Raw genomic sequence first — 16,369 nt, 5'->3', positions numbered from 1 at the left:
GAGTAAGACCAGCTTTGACCAGGCTGCTTAATTTGAACATTCTGAATAACAACAGTGGAACTTGTAAAGCGCTGACTACGTACCGTACCGAGAACTGTGGTATTTTCAAGATCACCAGGTTGGATGTAGTCCCTGGCCCACTGGGATTCGCAGTCTAAGTAGGAGTGAGAACAGATATAGAGAAGCAGCGTGGCTCAGTGGAAAGAGCCCGGGCTTGGGAGTCAGAGGTCATGGGTTCGAATCCTGGCTCCGCCACCTGTCAGCTGTGTGACTGTGGGCAAGTCGCTTCACTTCTCTGGGCCTCAGTGACCTCATCTGTAAAATGGGGATTAACTGTGAGCCTCACGTGGGACATCCTGATTACCCTGTATCTACCCCAGTGCTTAGAACAGTGCTGGGCACATAGTAAGCGCTTAACAAATACCAATATTATTACTATTATATTGAATCCTCATTTTATAGGTGAGGGAACTGAAGCACAGAGAAGTGAAGCGACTTACCCAAGATCACACAGCAGGCAAGTGGCAGAACTGGTACTAATTAGAGCCCCGGTCTTCTGACTCCCAGGTCTACGCTCTTTCCACTAGGCCAAGATGCTTCACTCAGTCCCTTACGCATTGGTGAGAAACTTATAATCGATTTCTTTCTTTTTTCAAAAAAGAAAAAAAGGCAGTCGGTTGAATTAACTTGATCTGAATTACTGTCAATGTGACTTTTTATTTCCATATTTGATACATCAGCTCAGAAGGAAAAGCAAAAGAGAACGTGGTCAATTAACAAGTTAAAGGTGTGCCTGCTGTACCAAGAGGCAGCGATAAACATACACGGAACAGACGAACAACTCTCGACCGTTTTTAGGCAACGGCTCGTCAGACGGACAACTCTCGACCGCTTTTAGGCAACGGCTCGTTAGGCGGTCCACACTCAAAACACACGTCAGGTCCTACGACGTCGATCGGAGAGCTAGGAGGCTCACGCCGAGAGGAACCTCGCTCGACCTGGCGATCGGGGGCACCGAACATCGCTAGCTGGCTAAGCCCCCTTCGTCAACGATCGGGGCGGGGGGCCCGCAGACCTCGCTAAAATGTCATTTGATGTGGCGGACGATTCTCCGGCAGTGGTTGGTCTTCATCTCCCCCAGTGCCCGTTCCAGTTGCTGAATCAAGTGGAGCAGCGTGGCCGGGTCTGTCTGCAGCACTTGGGTCCTCTGGTCCCCATCCTGGCTGAGGTGAAGCTTCACCGTCACCGCCGGTTTGATCTGCTGCCTCAGACTTCTGCTCGCCAGCTGCTTATTTCAGTCGAAGGGACGATCAGAGACATACGCGCGATGGGATCGATGCCAAAAAAACCCACAGGTTTTGTTTCTTTTTTTAAAAGTGTTCATTTGAAAATGGAGCTCTTCATAATCAGAGTGGTTGACGCTAATCGACTACTACCGGAATGACCGGCTGTTAGGTTCTCACTGTGATAAAGCTATTTCGAATAAAAATGGGCATATTAATGCCTTTGTCCTCTAGACTGTGAGCTCGTTGTGATAAAGCTGGTCCAAGAAAAATGGGCATCTTAATACCTTCGTCCTCTAGACTGAGCTCGTTGTGGGCAGGGACTTTCACCGTATATCGTTGTATTGTACTTTCCCGAGCGCTTAGTACAGTGCTCTGCACACAGTAAGCGCTTAATAAATATGACTGAGTGAATGAATGAACACCTTAAAGTCTCCTGAAGCAGTAAGTATTGATCCCAAGTGACACATTGCTATTGGGTAATAAGATTAGCTGCAACATTAATTCCTTTAACCTCAAGTTATCATGGTGAATTAAAAACCAATCCTATTTATTGAGCGCTTACTCTGTGCAGAGCACTGCCCTAAGCACTTGGGAAAGTACAATATAATACAGTCGGTAGACACGTTCCCTGACCACCACGAGCTTACGAGTCTAGAGGGTATTAAACGCAAGAACCACCCCAAAATAATAATAATTATAGCATTTGTTACGCGTTTACTATGTGCCAGGCACTGTACTAAGTGTTGGGGTGGATACAAGCACAAAAACTAATCGGGTCTAAAGAATCAGGCAATTTAAAGGTAACTTCTTTTGCCCTACATTTGGATTTCCATCCTTTATTCACCCCTCTTTCATCCTCACAGTAATAAAAATAATAATAATGGTGGTATTCACTAAGTGCTTATAAATAATAATAATAATAATAATAATAATAATGATAGTATTTGTTAAGTGCTTACTATGTGCCAAGCACTGTTCTAAGCACTGGGGGGATACAAGGTGATCAGGTTGTCCCACGTGAGGCTTACAGTTTTAATCCCCATTTTACAGATGAGGTAACTGAGGAACACAGAAGTTAAGTGACTTGCCCAAAGTCACACAGCTGACAAGTGGCAGAGCCGGGATTAGAACCCATGACCTCTGAATCCCAAGCCCAGGCTCTTTCCACTGAGCCACGCTACTATGTGCCAAGCACTCTTCTAAGTACTGGGGTAGATACAGGGTCATCAGATTGTCCCACATGGGGCTCACAGTCTTCATCCCCATTTTACAGAGGAGGGAACTGAGGCTCAGAGAAGTTGAGTGGCTTGCCCAACGTCACCCAGCAGACAAGTGGAGGAACGGGGATTAGAACCCATGACCTCTGACTCCCAAACCCGGGCTCTTTCCCCTAAGCCACGCTGCTTCTATAGTACTAAGTATATAATATATAATAATTTATTTATTTACATTAATGTCTGTCTCCCCCGTCGGTCTGTGAGCTCGTTGTGGGCAGGGAACCTGTCTACCAACTCGGTAATATTGTCCTCTCCCAAACACTTAGTACAGTGCTCTGCACACAGCGCGTGCTCAATAAATACAACCGACTGATCCTTTTCCTTTCAGCTTCTATGTATCTAATATGCTCTATGTGTCTAATTCTGCACTCCCTCCTCAACCTCATCACATTTCACAAACTCCCGCAATCTGCAAGAGCCCATTTGAGCAGACACTGAACAATGGAGCCGCCTGGAACCCAGAACCCCGATAATTAGCGGTGGCTGAAATTAGGGTTCTTGCCCTCTGGTGATCTTTTTATCACGCTGAACCAGAATCGTGTGGAAGGTTCGGGCTTTGAAAAGAATCCCCAGAATAGGGTCCTTTATGGATTTAGATCTCAAACTCCAGAAGTATTTTTAAAACAATGGCCCAGATCCCATGGTGGAGTAAGTGAATGGGGTATTTAGGGGACGAACTGACATTCTGAGGTCACTAAGAACCCTTCCTTAAAGAACGATTCTAGCACCATCATTGGTATTTATTGAGTGCTTACTGTGTGCAGAGCACTGTATTAAGCGCTTGGGAGTCAGCAGTGCAATAAGGACTCAGAATGTCCATATGGACAGAGATAATAATAATAATAATGTTATATGTTAAGAGCTTACTATGTTGATCTTGAACTTACTATGTTGTAGAGAAGCAGCATGGCTCACTGGAAAGAGCACGGGCTTTGGAGTCAGAGGTCATGGGTTCGAACCCCGGCTCTACCACTTGTCAGCTGTGTGACTTTGGGCAAGTCACTTAACTTCTCGGTGCCTCAGTTACCTCATCTGTAAAATGGGGATTAAGACTGTGAGCCCCACGTGGGACAACCTGATTCCCCTGTGTCTACCCCAGCGCTTAGAACAGTGCTCGGCACATAGTAAGCGCTTAACAAATACCAACATTATTATTGATCATGATGGTATTTGTTAAGCGCTTACTACGTTAACAATGATGGGGTTTGTTAAGCGCTTACTATGTGCCGAGCACTGTTCTAAGCGCTGGAATAATAATTATGGTATTTGTTAAGCGCTTAACTACGTGCCAGGCACTGAAGCAGCGTGGCTCAGTGGAAAGAGCCCGGGCTTTGGAGTCAGAGGTCATGGGTTCGAACTCCGGCTCTGCCACTTGTCAGCTGTGTGACTGTGGGCAAGTTACTTATCTTCTCTGGGCCTCAGTTCCCTCATCTGTCAAATGGGGATGAAGACTGTGAGCCTCACGTGGGACAACCTGATTACCCTGTATCTACCCCAGCGCTTAGAACAGTGCTCGGCACATAGTAAGCGCCTAACAAATACCAACATGATTATTATTATTATTATGACTAAGCACTGTGGTGTAGACAACAGATTGGGTTGGACACAGTCCCTGCCCCACGTAGGGCTCACTGCCTCCACCCCCATTTTCCAGCTGAGGTAAGGGAGGCCCAGAGGAGCGAGGTGACTTGCCCAACATCACACAGCAGACAAGTGCTGGAGCCGGGATTGGAACCCACGACCTTCTGACTCCCAGACCCGTGCTCCATCGGCTACGCCTCGCTGCTTCTCGGTAGGAAGCGGGGTTGGACGCAGTCCCTGTCCTACAGAGACCTGTCTCAAGTTCCCATTTTCCAGAGGAGGTAACTGAGGCGCAGAGAACTAACGTGATTGAGCGGACGAGTGGCAGAGCCGGGATTAGAATCCAGGTCCTTCTGACTCCCAGGCGTTTGTCCTTTCCGTTAGGTCCCGATGCTTCGCATTTGGCCAAACGGTCAGGGCCTTCCAGCCGCAGGTATATGGGTTGGTAGGCACAAATGGATTGTTCATCCTCAGTGGGTTGTTTATCCCGAGGGAAATTGTGACTCCCTTTTGCCCAATGGCCTTTTTGGGAACAACCGAGGCAGCTAGCTAGCCGAGTCGCTTTAGACACAGCCCTACGTGGAGACAAAGGGGCGACAGGCCCTGTCCCACAAGGGGCTCACAGTCTAAGCGGAAGGGAGAACGGGGATTGAATCCCCACTTTACAGATGAGGAAACGGAGGCGGACGATGTAGCTACAGTCCCCTGGCTGCCTGTGATGCTGCTTACGCGTGGCTCAAGAGGGAACGGTGCATTATTCACACCCGGAAAGAGGGAGCTCCTTCTCGCACCTCGGTGGACCCGGGGGGGGGGGGGGGGGGGGGGGGGGGGGGGAGAGAGGGGGGAGTGTCTCAGGAGAACTTCACAGAGGGAAGGTCCACAGAGCCACGGATTATAGGGCCTGATTAGGCTGACGGTCGGGAAGGTGGCAGGGAATGTGTCTGTTTAGCGTTTAGACCAGTGCCCTTCACACCGTAACCGCTCAATAGAGACGACTGAATGAATGAATGAATGAATGGATGAGCCAAATCGGCTGGAGTCATCCCCCGTGCCCTGATTGGAAAGACCCCGTGGGCACGATGCTCTGCCAAGCTGCCCGAGGTCGAGCTCCAGCAGAGCCCCGGGCCAGGCACCCGGCGGGGGGGGGGGGGCAGCGTCTCTGAACCGCGCCCTGGATGGCAAAATTTTACGGGAAAAAAATACTTCGAAATTTGAATCTGGGCCCAAAGGACTTGTCAGAAGTCAGGCGTCGGAATAAAGGTAACCCGTTTTTAATCGTAAGGTTACTAGTGATTAGCCCAGCCGGGGAACAAAAACGCGAGCTCCAGAGCACTTACATATATATCCGTAATTTCTTTATATTAGTGTCTGTCTCTCCCTCTAGACGGTAAGCTTGCTGTGGGCAGGGAATGTGTCCGTTATACTGTTACACTGTACTCTCCCAAGTGCTTAGTACAGAGTTCCGCACAAGGGGAACCAGCATGACGTAATGGATAGGGCATGGGCCTGGGAGTCAGTGGGTCATGGGTTCTAATCGCGCTCCGCCACGTGTCAGCCGCGTGGCCTCGGGCAAGTCATTTCTCTGTGCCTCAGTTTCCTCCTCTGTAAAACGGGGATTAAGATTGTGAGTCTCATGCAGGACAGGGACTGTGTCCAACTCGGCTTGCTGGGATCCACCCCTGCATTTATTAATGGTGCCCGGCACACAGCAAGCACTTAATAAATACCACAATTCCTATAATCATCATTAGCAGTAGTAAGCGCTCCATAAATACAACTGACTGAAAATACGACCGTCTTAAAATGATGGGTTTTAAGGAAGAGAAATATATAGGGTGTGAGACCTTAAAAGTAAGCAGACTAAAGGTCCGATTTTCTAGTGCACAGCCGTCATACCTGGACATCTAGCCTCCACTCGAGGTTGTGGTAACTGGGGAGGTCGGGCGCCAGCTCCTTCAACAGGATTCTGATCTCTTTTCTGTGGTCCAGGTAGAGCTGAAGCAACAACTTGTTCAGTTCTTCGCTGAACCCCAAAACCAGCACGGAGTCGTGGAAATCCAGTTCAGAAATCTAGGAGAGAACGGAAAGAGCGCTGGGCAACGGGGCCGAGCTTCCGCGCGGAGACGGAGCGGGGCAGGCGGCGGCAGAGGACGAGCTGCTCTCTTCCCCTAGCGCAGAGCGCTTAGAACAGTGCTTGGCACCTAGTAAACGCTTAACAAATACCACGATTATTTTTAATAATAATAATAATAATGTTGGTATTTGTTAAGCGCTTACTATGTGCAGAGCACTGTTCTAAGCGCTGGGGTAGACACAGGGGAATCGGGTTGTCCCACGTGGGGCTCACAGTCTTAATCCCCATTTTACAGATGAGGGAACTGAGGCACAGAGAAGTTAAGTGACTTGCCCACAGTCACACAGCTGACAAGTGGCAGAGCTGGGATTCGAACTCATGAGCCCTGACTCCAAAGCCCGTGCTCTTTTCCACTGCGCCACGCTGCTTCTCAGCCCATCTCAGTGATCTCCAGGGTGGGAAGGGGAAGGAAATGTGGCAGCAGGAGGTCGGGCTGCTCTCTCCTCTGCAGCTCCAAAGCCCCGCCACCCCAGCCAAGTCCCCAGACCATCGGCCAGGGAAGCGGCGTGGCCCGGCGGCTAGAGCCCGGGCCTGGGAGTCAGAAGGACCCGGGTTCTAATCCCCCCCTCTGCCACTCGTCGGATGCGTGACTCTGGGCAAATCGCTTCACTTCCCGGTGCCTCAGTTTCCACATCTGTAAAATGGGGATTAAGACGGCGAACCTCCTGTGGGGCCAGGGCTGCTATACCGCACTCTTCCAAGTGCTCAGTACAGCGCTCTGCACACATTAAGCGCTTAATAAATACAATTAAATGTACGAATGATTAGGCTGTATCTACCCCAGCGTGTACAGCGGTGCTCACCTTGCAAGTACTTAATAATTAACACTTGATAATAGCATTTGTTAAGTGCTCGCTATGTGCCAGGCACTGAACTAAGCGCCGGGGTGGATACCGGCTAATTGAGTCGGACACAGTCCCTGCGCCACGTGGGGCTCACCGTCTCCAACCCCATTTTACAGATGAGGGAACTGAGGCACAGAGAAGTGAAATATCTTGCCCAAGTCACAGAGTAGACAAGTGGCAGAGCGGAGATTAGAACCCACGACCTTCTGACTCCCAGGCCTGTGCTCTACCCACTACACCATATTAATAATAATAATGATGGCATTCGTTAAGCGCCCACTATGTGCAAAGCACCGTGCTAAGCGCCGGAGAGGACACACGGCGATCAGGTCGTCCCAGGTGGGGCTCACGGTCTTCATTCCCATTTTCCGGATGGGGTCACTGAGGCACAGAGAAGTGAAGTGACTTGCCCCAAGTCACACAGCTGACAAGCGGCGGAGCCGGGATTTGAACCCACGACTTCTGACTCCCAAGCCCGGGCTCCTTCCACTGAGCCACGCTATATTAGCTCGCGGCAGCCCCTTCTCCGGTACCGCGCAGGACGGACTAAGTGACGGCCACAAGGTCAGCACAGGGCTCGGAACCTTGGGAAGCCGGGAGAAGCGGCGTGGCCTAATGGAAAGAGCGGGGGCCTGGGAGTCCGAGGACCTGTGTTCTAATCCCGCGCCGCCACTTGCCTGCCGTGTGACCTCGGGCAGGCCACTGCACTTCTCCACGCCTCGGTTTCCTCACCTGTCCAAGTGGGAATCCAGTACCTGTTCTCCCTCCCGCTTAGACTGCGAGCCCCACTGGGGCAGGGACTGCCTCCAACCTGATTAGCTTGTACCTGCCCCGGCGCTCAGCACACCGTAAGCGCTCGACAAATGCCATCGCTATTATTATAGCCTCTCCCAGCTCTGCAGAGCCCTGTGTGCGAGAAGCCCGGCTGGGGCAAGGTAGGAACGGAGTCACACGTGGCGTGGAACCCCTCAAGTCCTCCTTCGGCCCACGGCCCCGGTGCGGCCTTCCCCAGCTCGGAAGAGGTCAGGCCTTGAGCCACCATTACCTTTCAAACGCGGAGGAGGCCGGGAATGCTTCCCCGGAGCAGAGGAGAGACGGAGGACTTGCTCCTCTAACTTCTGGACTGCGAGCGACCCTCTACCCCGTCAGCTCCTTCTAGACTCTGAGCTCGTTGTGGGCAGGAATGTGTCTGTCGTTGTTAAATCGCGCTCTCCCAAACGCGCAGTACACACAGTAAGCGCTCGATAAATACGATCGAATGCCCTGACGCTGTCATCCTGGCCAGCTGCCCCGGTTGCTTCCAATCCACTGGTACCTGTGGTTGTCTTTGTCTATTTTCATGGACTGTGAGTTCGACACGGGACAGGGAAAGTGGCTTTTATGTTCCTATCTACGCCAGTGCATTGTGAGCATTTAATAAACACTCTAACCAACTAAGCGAATCCGCCTGGGTGGGCCGACCAGCCGCTGCGGTCACAGAAGCGCTTCTCATTTGAAGCTGAGAAGCGAAAAATCGTAACTGGCCAAAATAAGTGAACTTTTAAAATGAGAAAACAAAACCCGCCTTCATCTTCGTCATAATAGTATTCACGAAAAGTATGACTTCGAGTTTCAAGTCCCGTGAAAGAGTTCGTTTATGGGATACTCTCTAATGGATTAAAGGAAAGATCGCTTTTTAGTAAAGAAACCTTCTTTTTAATGGTATTCGTTAAGCGCTTACTATGTTCCGCGCACTGAACTAAACACTGGGCTGAGTTGGACACAGTTTGTATCGCACATGGGGCTCACAGTCTTAATCCCCATTTTCCAGATGAGGTAAGTGAGGCACAGGGAAGTGAAGGGACTGGCCCAAGGTCACCCAGCAGACAAGTGACTGAGCAGGATTAGGACGCAGGTCCTTCAACTCTCAGGCCCGGGCTCTTTCTCCACTAGGCCACGCTGCTTCGTTTTTCTCTGGGCCTCAGTTAACCTCATCTGGAAAATGGGGATTAAGACTGTGAGCCCCGCATGGGACCTGATGACCCTGTATCTCCCCCAGCGCTCAGAACGGTGCTCGGCACATAGGAAGCGCTTAACAAATACCAACTCATTATTTTCCCAAACAAATGACAAATCCTACTCCAAATCTCAAAAATTATCACCCGAGACAGGAACGCACGTGGGAAAGAAAACACTTACCTCAGCTCCACAATATTGATGCAAACATTCTCCTACTCTACTATTTCCCCTAACCCTAATCGACTCCGACTTGGGCAAGTCGCTGTAAAATGGGGATTCAGACTGTGAGCCCCACGTGGCACAGGGCACTGTGTCCAACCTGATTTGCTTGTATTTCTAGATGTAATAGAGTCTTATAGGTCATATTTTTCTTGAATACTATTAATAATAATTGTGGTATGTGTTAAGCGCTTACTATGTGCAGAGCACTGTTCTAAGCGCTGGGGCAGATACAGGGTGATCAGTTAGTCCCACGTGAGGCTCACAGGTAATCCCCATTTTCCAGATGAGGTAACTGAGGCCCAGAGAAGTGAAGTGACTTGCCCACAGTCACACAGCTGACAAGTGGCAGAGCCGGGAGTCGAACCCATGACCTGTGACTCCCAAGCCCAGGCTCTTTTCACTGAGCCACATTCCAACATCTAGACTGTAATCTCGTCGGGGGCAGAGAATGAGCGTTTTAATAATATTCATTCATTCATTCAATAGTATTTATTGAGCGCTTACTATGTGCAGAGCACTGTACTAAGCGCTTGGGATGAACAAGTCGGCAACAGATAGAGACAGTCCCTGCCGTTTGACGGGCTTACAGTCTAATCGGGGGAGACGGACAGACAAGAACGATGGCACTAAACAGCGTCAAGGGGAAGAACATCTCGTAAAAACAATGGCAACTAAATAGAATCGAGGCGATGTACAATTCATTAACAAAATAAATAGGGTAACGAAAATATATACAGTCGAGCGGACGAGTACAGTGCTGTGGGGATGGGAAGGGAGAGGTGGAGGAGCAGAGGGAAAAGGGGAAAATGAGGCTTTAGCTGCGGAGAGGTAAAGGGGGGATGGCAGAGGGAGTAGAGGGGGAAGAGGAGCTCAGTCTGGGAACGCCTCTTGGAGGAGGTGATTTTTAAGTAAGGTTTTGAAGAGGGAAAGAGAATCAGTTTGGCGGAGGTGAGGAGGGAGGGCGTTCCAGGACCGCGGGAGGACGTGACCCAGGGGTCGACGGCGGGATAGGCAAGACCGAGGGACGGCGAGGAGGTGGGCGGCAGAGGAGCGGAGCGTGCGGGGTGGGCGGTAGAAAGAGAGAAGGGAGGAGAGGTAGGAAGGGGCAAGGTGATGGAGAGCCTTGAAGCCTAGAGTGAGGAGTTTTTGTTTGGAGCGGAGGTCGATAGGCAACCACTGGAGTTGTTTAAGAAGGGGAGTGACATGCCCAGATCGTTTCTGCAGGAAGATGAGCCGGGCAGCGGAGTGAAGAATAGACCGGAGCGGGGCGAGAGAGGAGGAAGGGAGGTCAGAGAGAAGGCTGACACAGTAGTCTAGCCGGGATATAACGAGAGCCCGTAATAGTAAGGTAGCCGTTTGGGTGGAGAGGAAAGGGCGGATCTTGGCGATGTTGGTATTGGTGAAGCGCTTACTATGTGCCGAGCACTGTTCTAAGCGCTGGGGGAGATACAGGGCAATCAGGTTGTCCCACGTGAGGCTCACAGTTATTCCCCATTTTACAGATGAGGTAGCTGAGGCACAGAGAAGTGAAGTGATTTGCCCAAGGTCAGACAGCAGACAAGCGGAGGAGTCGGGATTAGAACCCATGACCTCCGACACCCAAGCCCGTGCCCTTTCCACTGAGCCACGCTGCTTCTGTTTTATTGTTGTGTTGTTCTCTCCCAAGTGCCCGGCACAGTCTTCTGCACACAGTAAGCACTCAGTAAATCAATTTATTGATCGATCTACCCCGGCCCTTAGTACAGGGCCTGGCCCAGTAAACGCTTAACAGGTACCGTTTAGAAAAACAAACTGGGGGAGCTGGGATTAAAACCCAGGCCTCCTGCCTCCCGGCCCGGTCCCCTTTTCACTAGGCCACAGGGCAGGCTGAAGGTGAAATAGAGGCAACAGGCCGATTTCACCGCCCAAACCCGATCACCCCTAACGGAGGAACTCGGCACGTGCTTTTCCCGCGCACATTTGGCACCGAAAATATTCCATAAAACCAGCTCACGCCATACGGACCAGCTCTGACAGCCGACAGGAATATTTTAGACCGTTTTCCTTTGGCATTTCTGAAAGCTAACGGGGAATCGACCTGGACGAGCCTCACCATAAGCTTGGAACTCTCAGTGAGAAGATACGTCAGTCCTTCCACCCCATGCTGAACCGTGTCACTGCTCACGTTGAGTTTTCCTGAAAGAAAGTGAAAGAGCAATTTGCACGCCACCAGTCTCACGCGCGGTCACCGGCGATCTTGTTAAACAACCTGGTTTTGCTTTTCTCTGTGAACGCACCTAATACCTCCCGCCGCAGTGGTTTTGCCATAAAGTTCCCAAGGGAATGTCAGGTCCCAAGCCCCAAAATGTTGGTTTTTTGTTAAGCGCTTACTATGTGCCGAGCACCGTTCTAAGCGCTGGGGGAGATACAGGGTAATCAGGTTGTCCCACGTGAGGCTCACAGTCTTACTCCCCATTTGACAGATGAGGGAACTGAGGCCCAGAGAAGTGAAGTGACTGGCCCACAGTCACCCAGCTGACAAGTGGCAGAGCCGGGAGTCGAACCCGTGACCTCTGACTCCGAAGCCCGGGCTCTTTCCACTGAGCCACCCCGCTTCCCCCAACGAACACTTGGGTCGTTTACGGCGCCTTACAGAATCGGTGAGCCACATTACCACCCTTAGTTGTGACTGCGATGCAGGAGGATCCGGTTTCTAATCCCGCCACTCATCTGCTGCGTGAATTTGGGCGAGCCACTTCACTTCTCTGGGCCTCAGTTACCTCGGGGGATTAAGACCGTGAGCTCCATGAGACGCGGATTATGTCCAACCTGATTTGCTTGCCTCTACCCCGCTGCTAAGCACAGTGCCTCGCATTTGTTTATGCTTAACAAATAGCATAAAGAATAAAAACCCGGGATAGGTAGAGAAGCAGCGGGGCTCAATGGCAAGAGGGGTGGAGCTAGAGGGACGACGGGAAGAATAACTGCAATATTTGTTTTGCACTTGCTATGTGCCAGGCACTCTTCTAAGCACTGGGTTGGGTGGAGGCAAACGGGGACGGGACAAGTCCTCGTCCCCCGTGGGGCTCGCACGCTCCAGCCCCATTTTCCAGATGAGGTGACCGCGGTCCCGGAGCAGTGAAGTGACTTGCCCAAGGTGGCCCAGCTGACAAGTGGGGGAGGCGGGATTAGAACCCACGACCTTCCGACTCCCGGGCTTGGGCTCTATCCACTGGGCCACAGTGTTTTTCCCCAGTGAGGGGAGGGGAGAAGGGGACTGGAAGGGGGGCAGAAGAGGGTGGGGCTGTGAGACAGGAAGGGGTGGGGCTAGAGGGACACAATAATAATGTTGGTATAATTAATAATGTTAATAATAATAACGCTGGTATTTGTTAAGCGTGTACTATGCGCAGAGCAGTGTTCTAAGCGCTGGGTAGAAACAGGATCATCAGGTTGTCCCACGGGAGGCTCACAGTCTTCACCCCCATTTTACAGATGAGGGAACTGAGGCCCAGAGAAGTGGAGTGACTGGCCCACAGTCACACAGCCGACAAGCGACAGAGGCGGGATTCGAACCCATGACCTCTGACTCCCAAGCCCGGGCTCTTTCCACTGAGCCACGCCGCTTCTCTTAAGCACCGACTATGTGCCAAGGACTGTTCTAAGCGCTGGGGAGGCTCCAAGGTCATCAGGTCGCCCCCCGGGGGGCTCACGTTCTCAACCTCCATTTTCCAGATGGGGGAACGGAAGGACAGAGAAGTGAAGCGACTCGCCCAAAGACACCCAGCAGGCAGGTGGCGGAGGCGGCTTTAGAACCCGCGACCTCCGACTCCTGAGCCCGAGCGTGGCTCGGTGGGAAGAGCCCGGGCTCGGGAGTCGGAGGTCGGGGGTTCGAATCCCAGCTCTGCCACCTGTCAGCTGGGTGACTGTGGGAAGGTCACTTCACTTCTCTGGGCCTCAGTGACCTCACCTGGAAAATGGGGATAAAGACTGTGAGCCTCACACGGAACGACCTGATGACCCCCATATCTCCCCCAGCGCTTAGCACAGTGCTCTGCACCTAGTAAGCGCTTAACAAATGCCAACATTATTAGAGAAGCCGCGTGGCTCAGTGGAAAGAGCACGGGCTTTGGAGTCCGAGGTCACGGGTTCGAGTCCCGGCTCGGCCACTTGTCAGCTGGGTGACTGTGGGCAAGCCACTTCACTTCTCGGTGCCTCAGTTCTCTCATCCGTAAAATACCGTAAGCCCGTCAAACGGCGGGGACCGTCTCTATCGGTTGCCGACTTGTTCATCCCAAGCGCTTAGTACGGTGCTCTGCACATAGTAAGCGCTCAATAAATACTATTGAATGAATGAATGAATGAATAAAATGGGGATGAAGACTGTGAGCCCCACGGGGGACCACCTGATTCCCCCGGGGTCCCCCCCAGCGCTTAGAACAGTGCTCGGCACATAGTGAGCGCTTAACAAATACCAACGTGATTATCATTATTATGAGGAGGAGGATTATGAGGAGGGGGTGGGGCTGGAGGGGAGGGAGGAGAGAAGCAGCGTGGCGCAGTGGAAAGAGCACGGGCTTTGGAGTCAGGGCTCGTGAGTTCGAATCCCAGCTCTGCCGCTTGTCGGCTGTGTGACTGTGGGCAAGTCACTTCACTTCTCGGTGCCTCAGTTCCCTCAACTGTCAAATGGGGATGAAGACTGTGAGCCCCACGTGGGACAACCTGATTCCCCTGTGTCTACCCCGGCGCTTAGAACAGTGCTCTGCACATAGTAAGCGCTTAACAAATACCACAATTATTATTATTATAGAGGGACGGTGGCTGGATGGGGGGGGGGGGCTACAGGGAAGGGGGGTGGGGGTGGGAGGGAAGGAAGCCTGGTTAGAGGAGGGGCGGGGCTAGAGGGAAGGGGCGTGGCCAGATGGGAGGGTGGAGCTAGGGAGGGGGCGGGGTCAAGGGTAAGGGGCGTGGCCAGAGGGGGAGGGGACAGGGGAGGGGGCGGGGCCAGAGGGGAGGGTGGAGCTAGGGAGGGGTGGGGTCAAGGGTAAGGGGCGTGGCCAGAGGGGGAGGGGCCAGAGGGAGGGGGCGGGGCCAGAGGGGAGGGTGGAGCTAGGGAGGGCGGGGTCAAGGGTAAGGGGACGTGACCAGAGGGGGAGGGGCCAGAGGGAAGGGGCGGGGCCAGAGGAAGGGTGGAGCTAGAGAGGGGTGGGGCCAGGGGAAGGGGCGGGGCCAGAGGGAAAGGGGCGGGGCCAGAGGGGAATTGGGCGGGGTTACCGGGGGCGGGGCTGGAAGAAAGGGGCGGGGCCAGGGGAAGGGCGGAGCTAGGTGGGGCGGGGCTCGGGGAGGGGCTACAGGAGGGGTGTGGCTAGAGGGAAGGGGAGTGGCCAGAGGGGTGGTTGGAGGGGCGGGACCTGAGGGAAGGGCCTGCAGGGGGCGTGGTCAGGAGGGAGGGGCGGGGCTACGGGAGGGGCGTGTCTGGAGGAAAGGGGCGTGGTTAGAGGGGGAGGAGCCAGAGGAGAAGGGCGGGGCTAGAGAGGGGGGCTGCAGGGGGTGTGGCTAGAGGAGGTGTGGCTGGGGGGAGGGGCCGGAGGGGGAGGGTGGAGCTCAAGGGGGGGCCCACGGGGGGAGGGGCGTGGCCAGGGAAGAGGGGTGGGGGCGAGAGAGGGGCGGGGCTAGAGGGGGCCTGATTAGAGAGGGGGCGGAGCTTCTGAGGGGTGGCCAGAGCAGAGGAACGTGGGTGGTGGGCGTGGCTAGGGAAGGGCGTGGCTAAAGACGAAGGGGGCGTGGCCGGGGAAGAGGGAGGGTCTCCATGAGAAGGGCGTGGCCAGAGGTTGTGAGGTTGCCGGGGAAGGGGCCAGAGGGGACGGGTGGGGAGGGAGGGGGCGGGGCTAAAGGGGGCGGGGCGAAGGGGCGGGGATAGATTCGAGGGTTGGAGTTTCTGGGGCGTGGTCAGGGAAGGGGTGGGGCCGAGGGGGGCGTGGTCAGGGGGAAGGGGCTGAGCTTCTGGGGCGTGGCTAAGGGAGAGGGGCGGGGCCAGACGGGGGCGGGGCGAGAGGGGGGAGCGTGTCTTAGGGGGCGTGGCTACACGAGAGGGGCGGGTTTAAAGGGGAGGGGCGCCGCTAAATGGGGCGTGGCTTGAAGGAAGGGGCGGGGCTGGCGCGTGGTCAGGGAAGGGGCGGGGCCCGAGGAGATGGGCGGGGCTGAGGGCGGAATAGCTAGAGGGGGGGCGGGGTCGTGGGGGGCGGTTAAAGAGGAGGGGCGGGGCTAGAGGGAAGGAGCGGGGTCAGGGGAAGGGGCGTGGCCAGATGAGAGGGGCGGGGCTGAAGGGGGCGGGGCTAAGGAGGGGCGGCGTTTGGGGGCGTGGCTAGAGGAGGGGGCGGGACCGGGGGCGTGGCTAAAGAGGAGGATTGTGGCTAGAGGGGAGGGGCGGCGCCTCGGGGGGCGTGGCCCCGCGGAAGGGGCGGGGCTAGAGGGGCGTGGCGAGCGAGAAGGGGCGGGTGGGGGAGGGAGCGTCGGGGCCGGCGCGGCGGCGGCGGCCCGCACTTACTGGCGGCCCCGTCGTAGACCTTGGGGTTGGCGCCCTTCCGCAGGAACTCCACGGCGATGCGGCCGAACTCGGCCACCACTGCAACGACAGGCGGCCCCGCTCAGACCCCCGCGCTTCCCGCCGCCCTCCCCCCCCCCCCCCCCCCCCGCGCCCCTCCCCCCCCCCGGGGCTGACCCGCGCCGGCCACCCGCGGCAGGAAGGCCAGGTGCTCCTTCTGCTCCTCCGACGGTACCAGCAGCATCGTCCCCCGCACTTCCGCCCGCCTCTGACGCCACTTCCGCCCGGCCGTCGCCCTCACTTCCGCCCGCTTCTGACGCCACTTCCGCCCGCTTCCCCCCGGTGTCCCCGCCGGAAGGGACCCCCCCCCGCCGCTCACCCCCGCGCTCGGGTTCCGCCCGCCACCGCTCCCCCCCCCCCCCCCCCCCCCCCCCCCCCCCCCCCCACGTCCCGCTCGGGGCCCCGCGCTCTGCTGAAGGATGACGATATTATTCCATTACATT

The 16,369-nt window shown here is 54.5% G+C and overlaps 1 protein-coding gene across 3 annotated transcripts; it reads right to left on the bottom strand.

The window, feature by feature from the left end:
* Nucleotides 1-682: 682 nt before the first annotated feature.
* On the bottom strand, nucleotides 683-16,141 carry COMMD2 (COMM domain containing 2). Of its 3 annotated transcripts, none has more exons than XM_029073722.1 (5): nucleotides 16,044-16,141; nucleotides 15,870-15,947; nucleotides 11,436-11,518; nucleotides 6,041-6,214; nucleotides 683-1,285 (listed from the first exon to the last, which is right to left on the bottom strand). In XM_029073722.1, exons 1-5 carry the CDS (start codon nucleotides 16,108-16,110, stop codon nucleotides 1,088-1,090), a joined length of 600 nt encoding a protein of 199 aa, XP_028929555.1. In that variant the 5' UTR covers nucleotides 16,111-16,141; the 3' UTR covers nucleotides 683-1,087. The 3 variants fall into 3 exon arrangements, with proteins under 3 accessions (XP_028929555.1, XP_028929564.1, XP_028929569.1); XM_029073736.1 differs by lacking the exon at nucleotides 683-1,285 and adding an exon at nucleotides 1,292-1,473; XM_029073731.1 differs by lacking the exon at nucleotides 15,870-15,947.
* Between the last annotated feature and the right edge of the window lie 228 nt (nucleotides 16,142-16,369).

The sequence above is a fragment of the Ornithorhynchus anatinus genome, chromosome 1 (genome assembly GCF_004115215.2).
Source record: "Ornithorhynchus anatinus isolate Pmale09 chromosome 1, mOrnAna1.pri.v4, whole genome shotgun sequence".
NCBI lineage: Eukaryota > Metazoa > Chordata > Mammalia > Monotremata > Ornithorhynchidae > Ornithorhynchus > Ornithorhynchus anatinus.
Note: the sequence above shows the minus strand (reverse complement) of the source record. Positions and strands in the feature narration are given on the sequence as shown.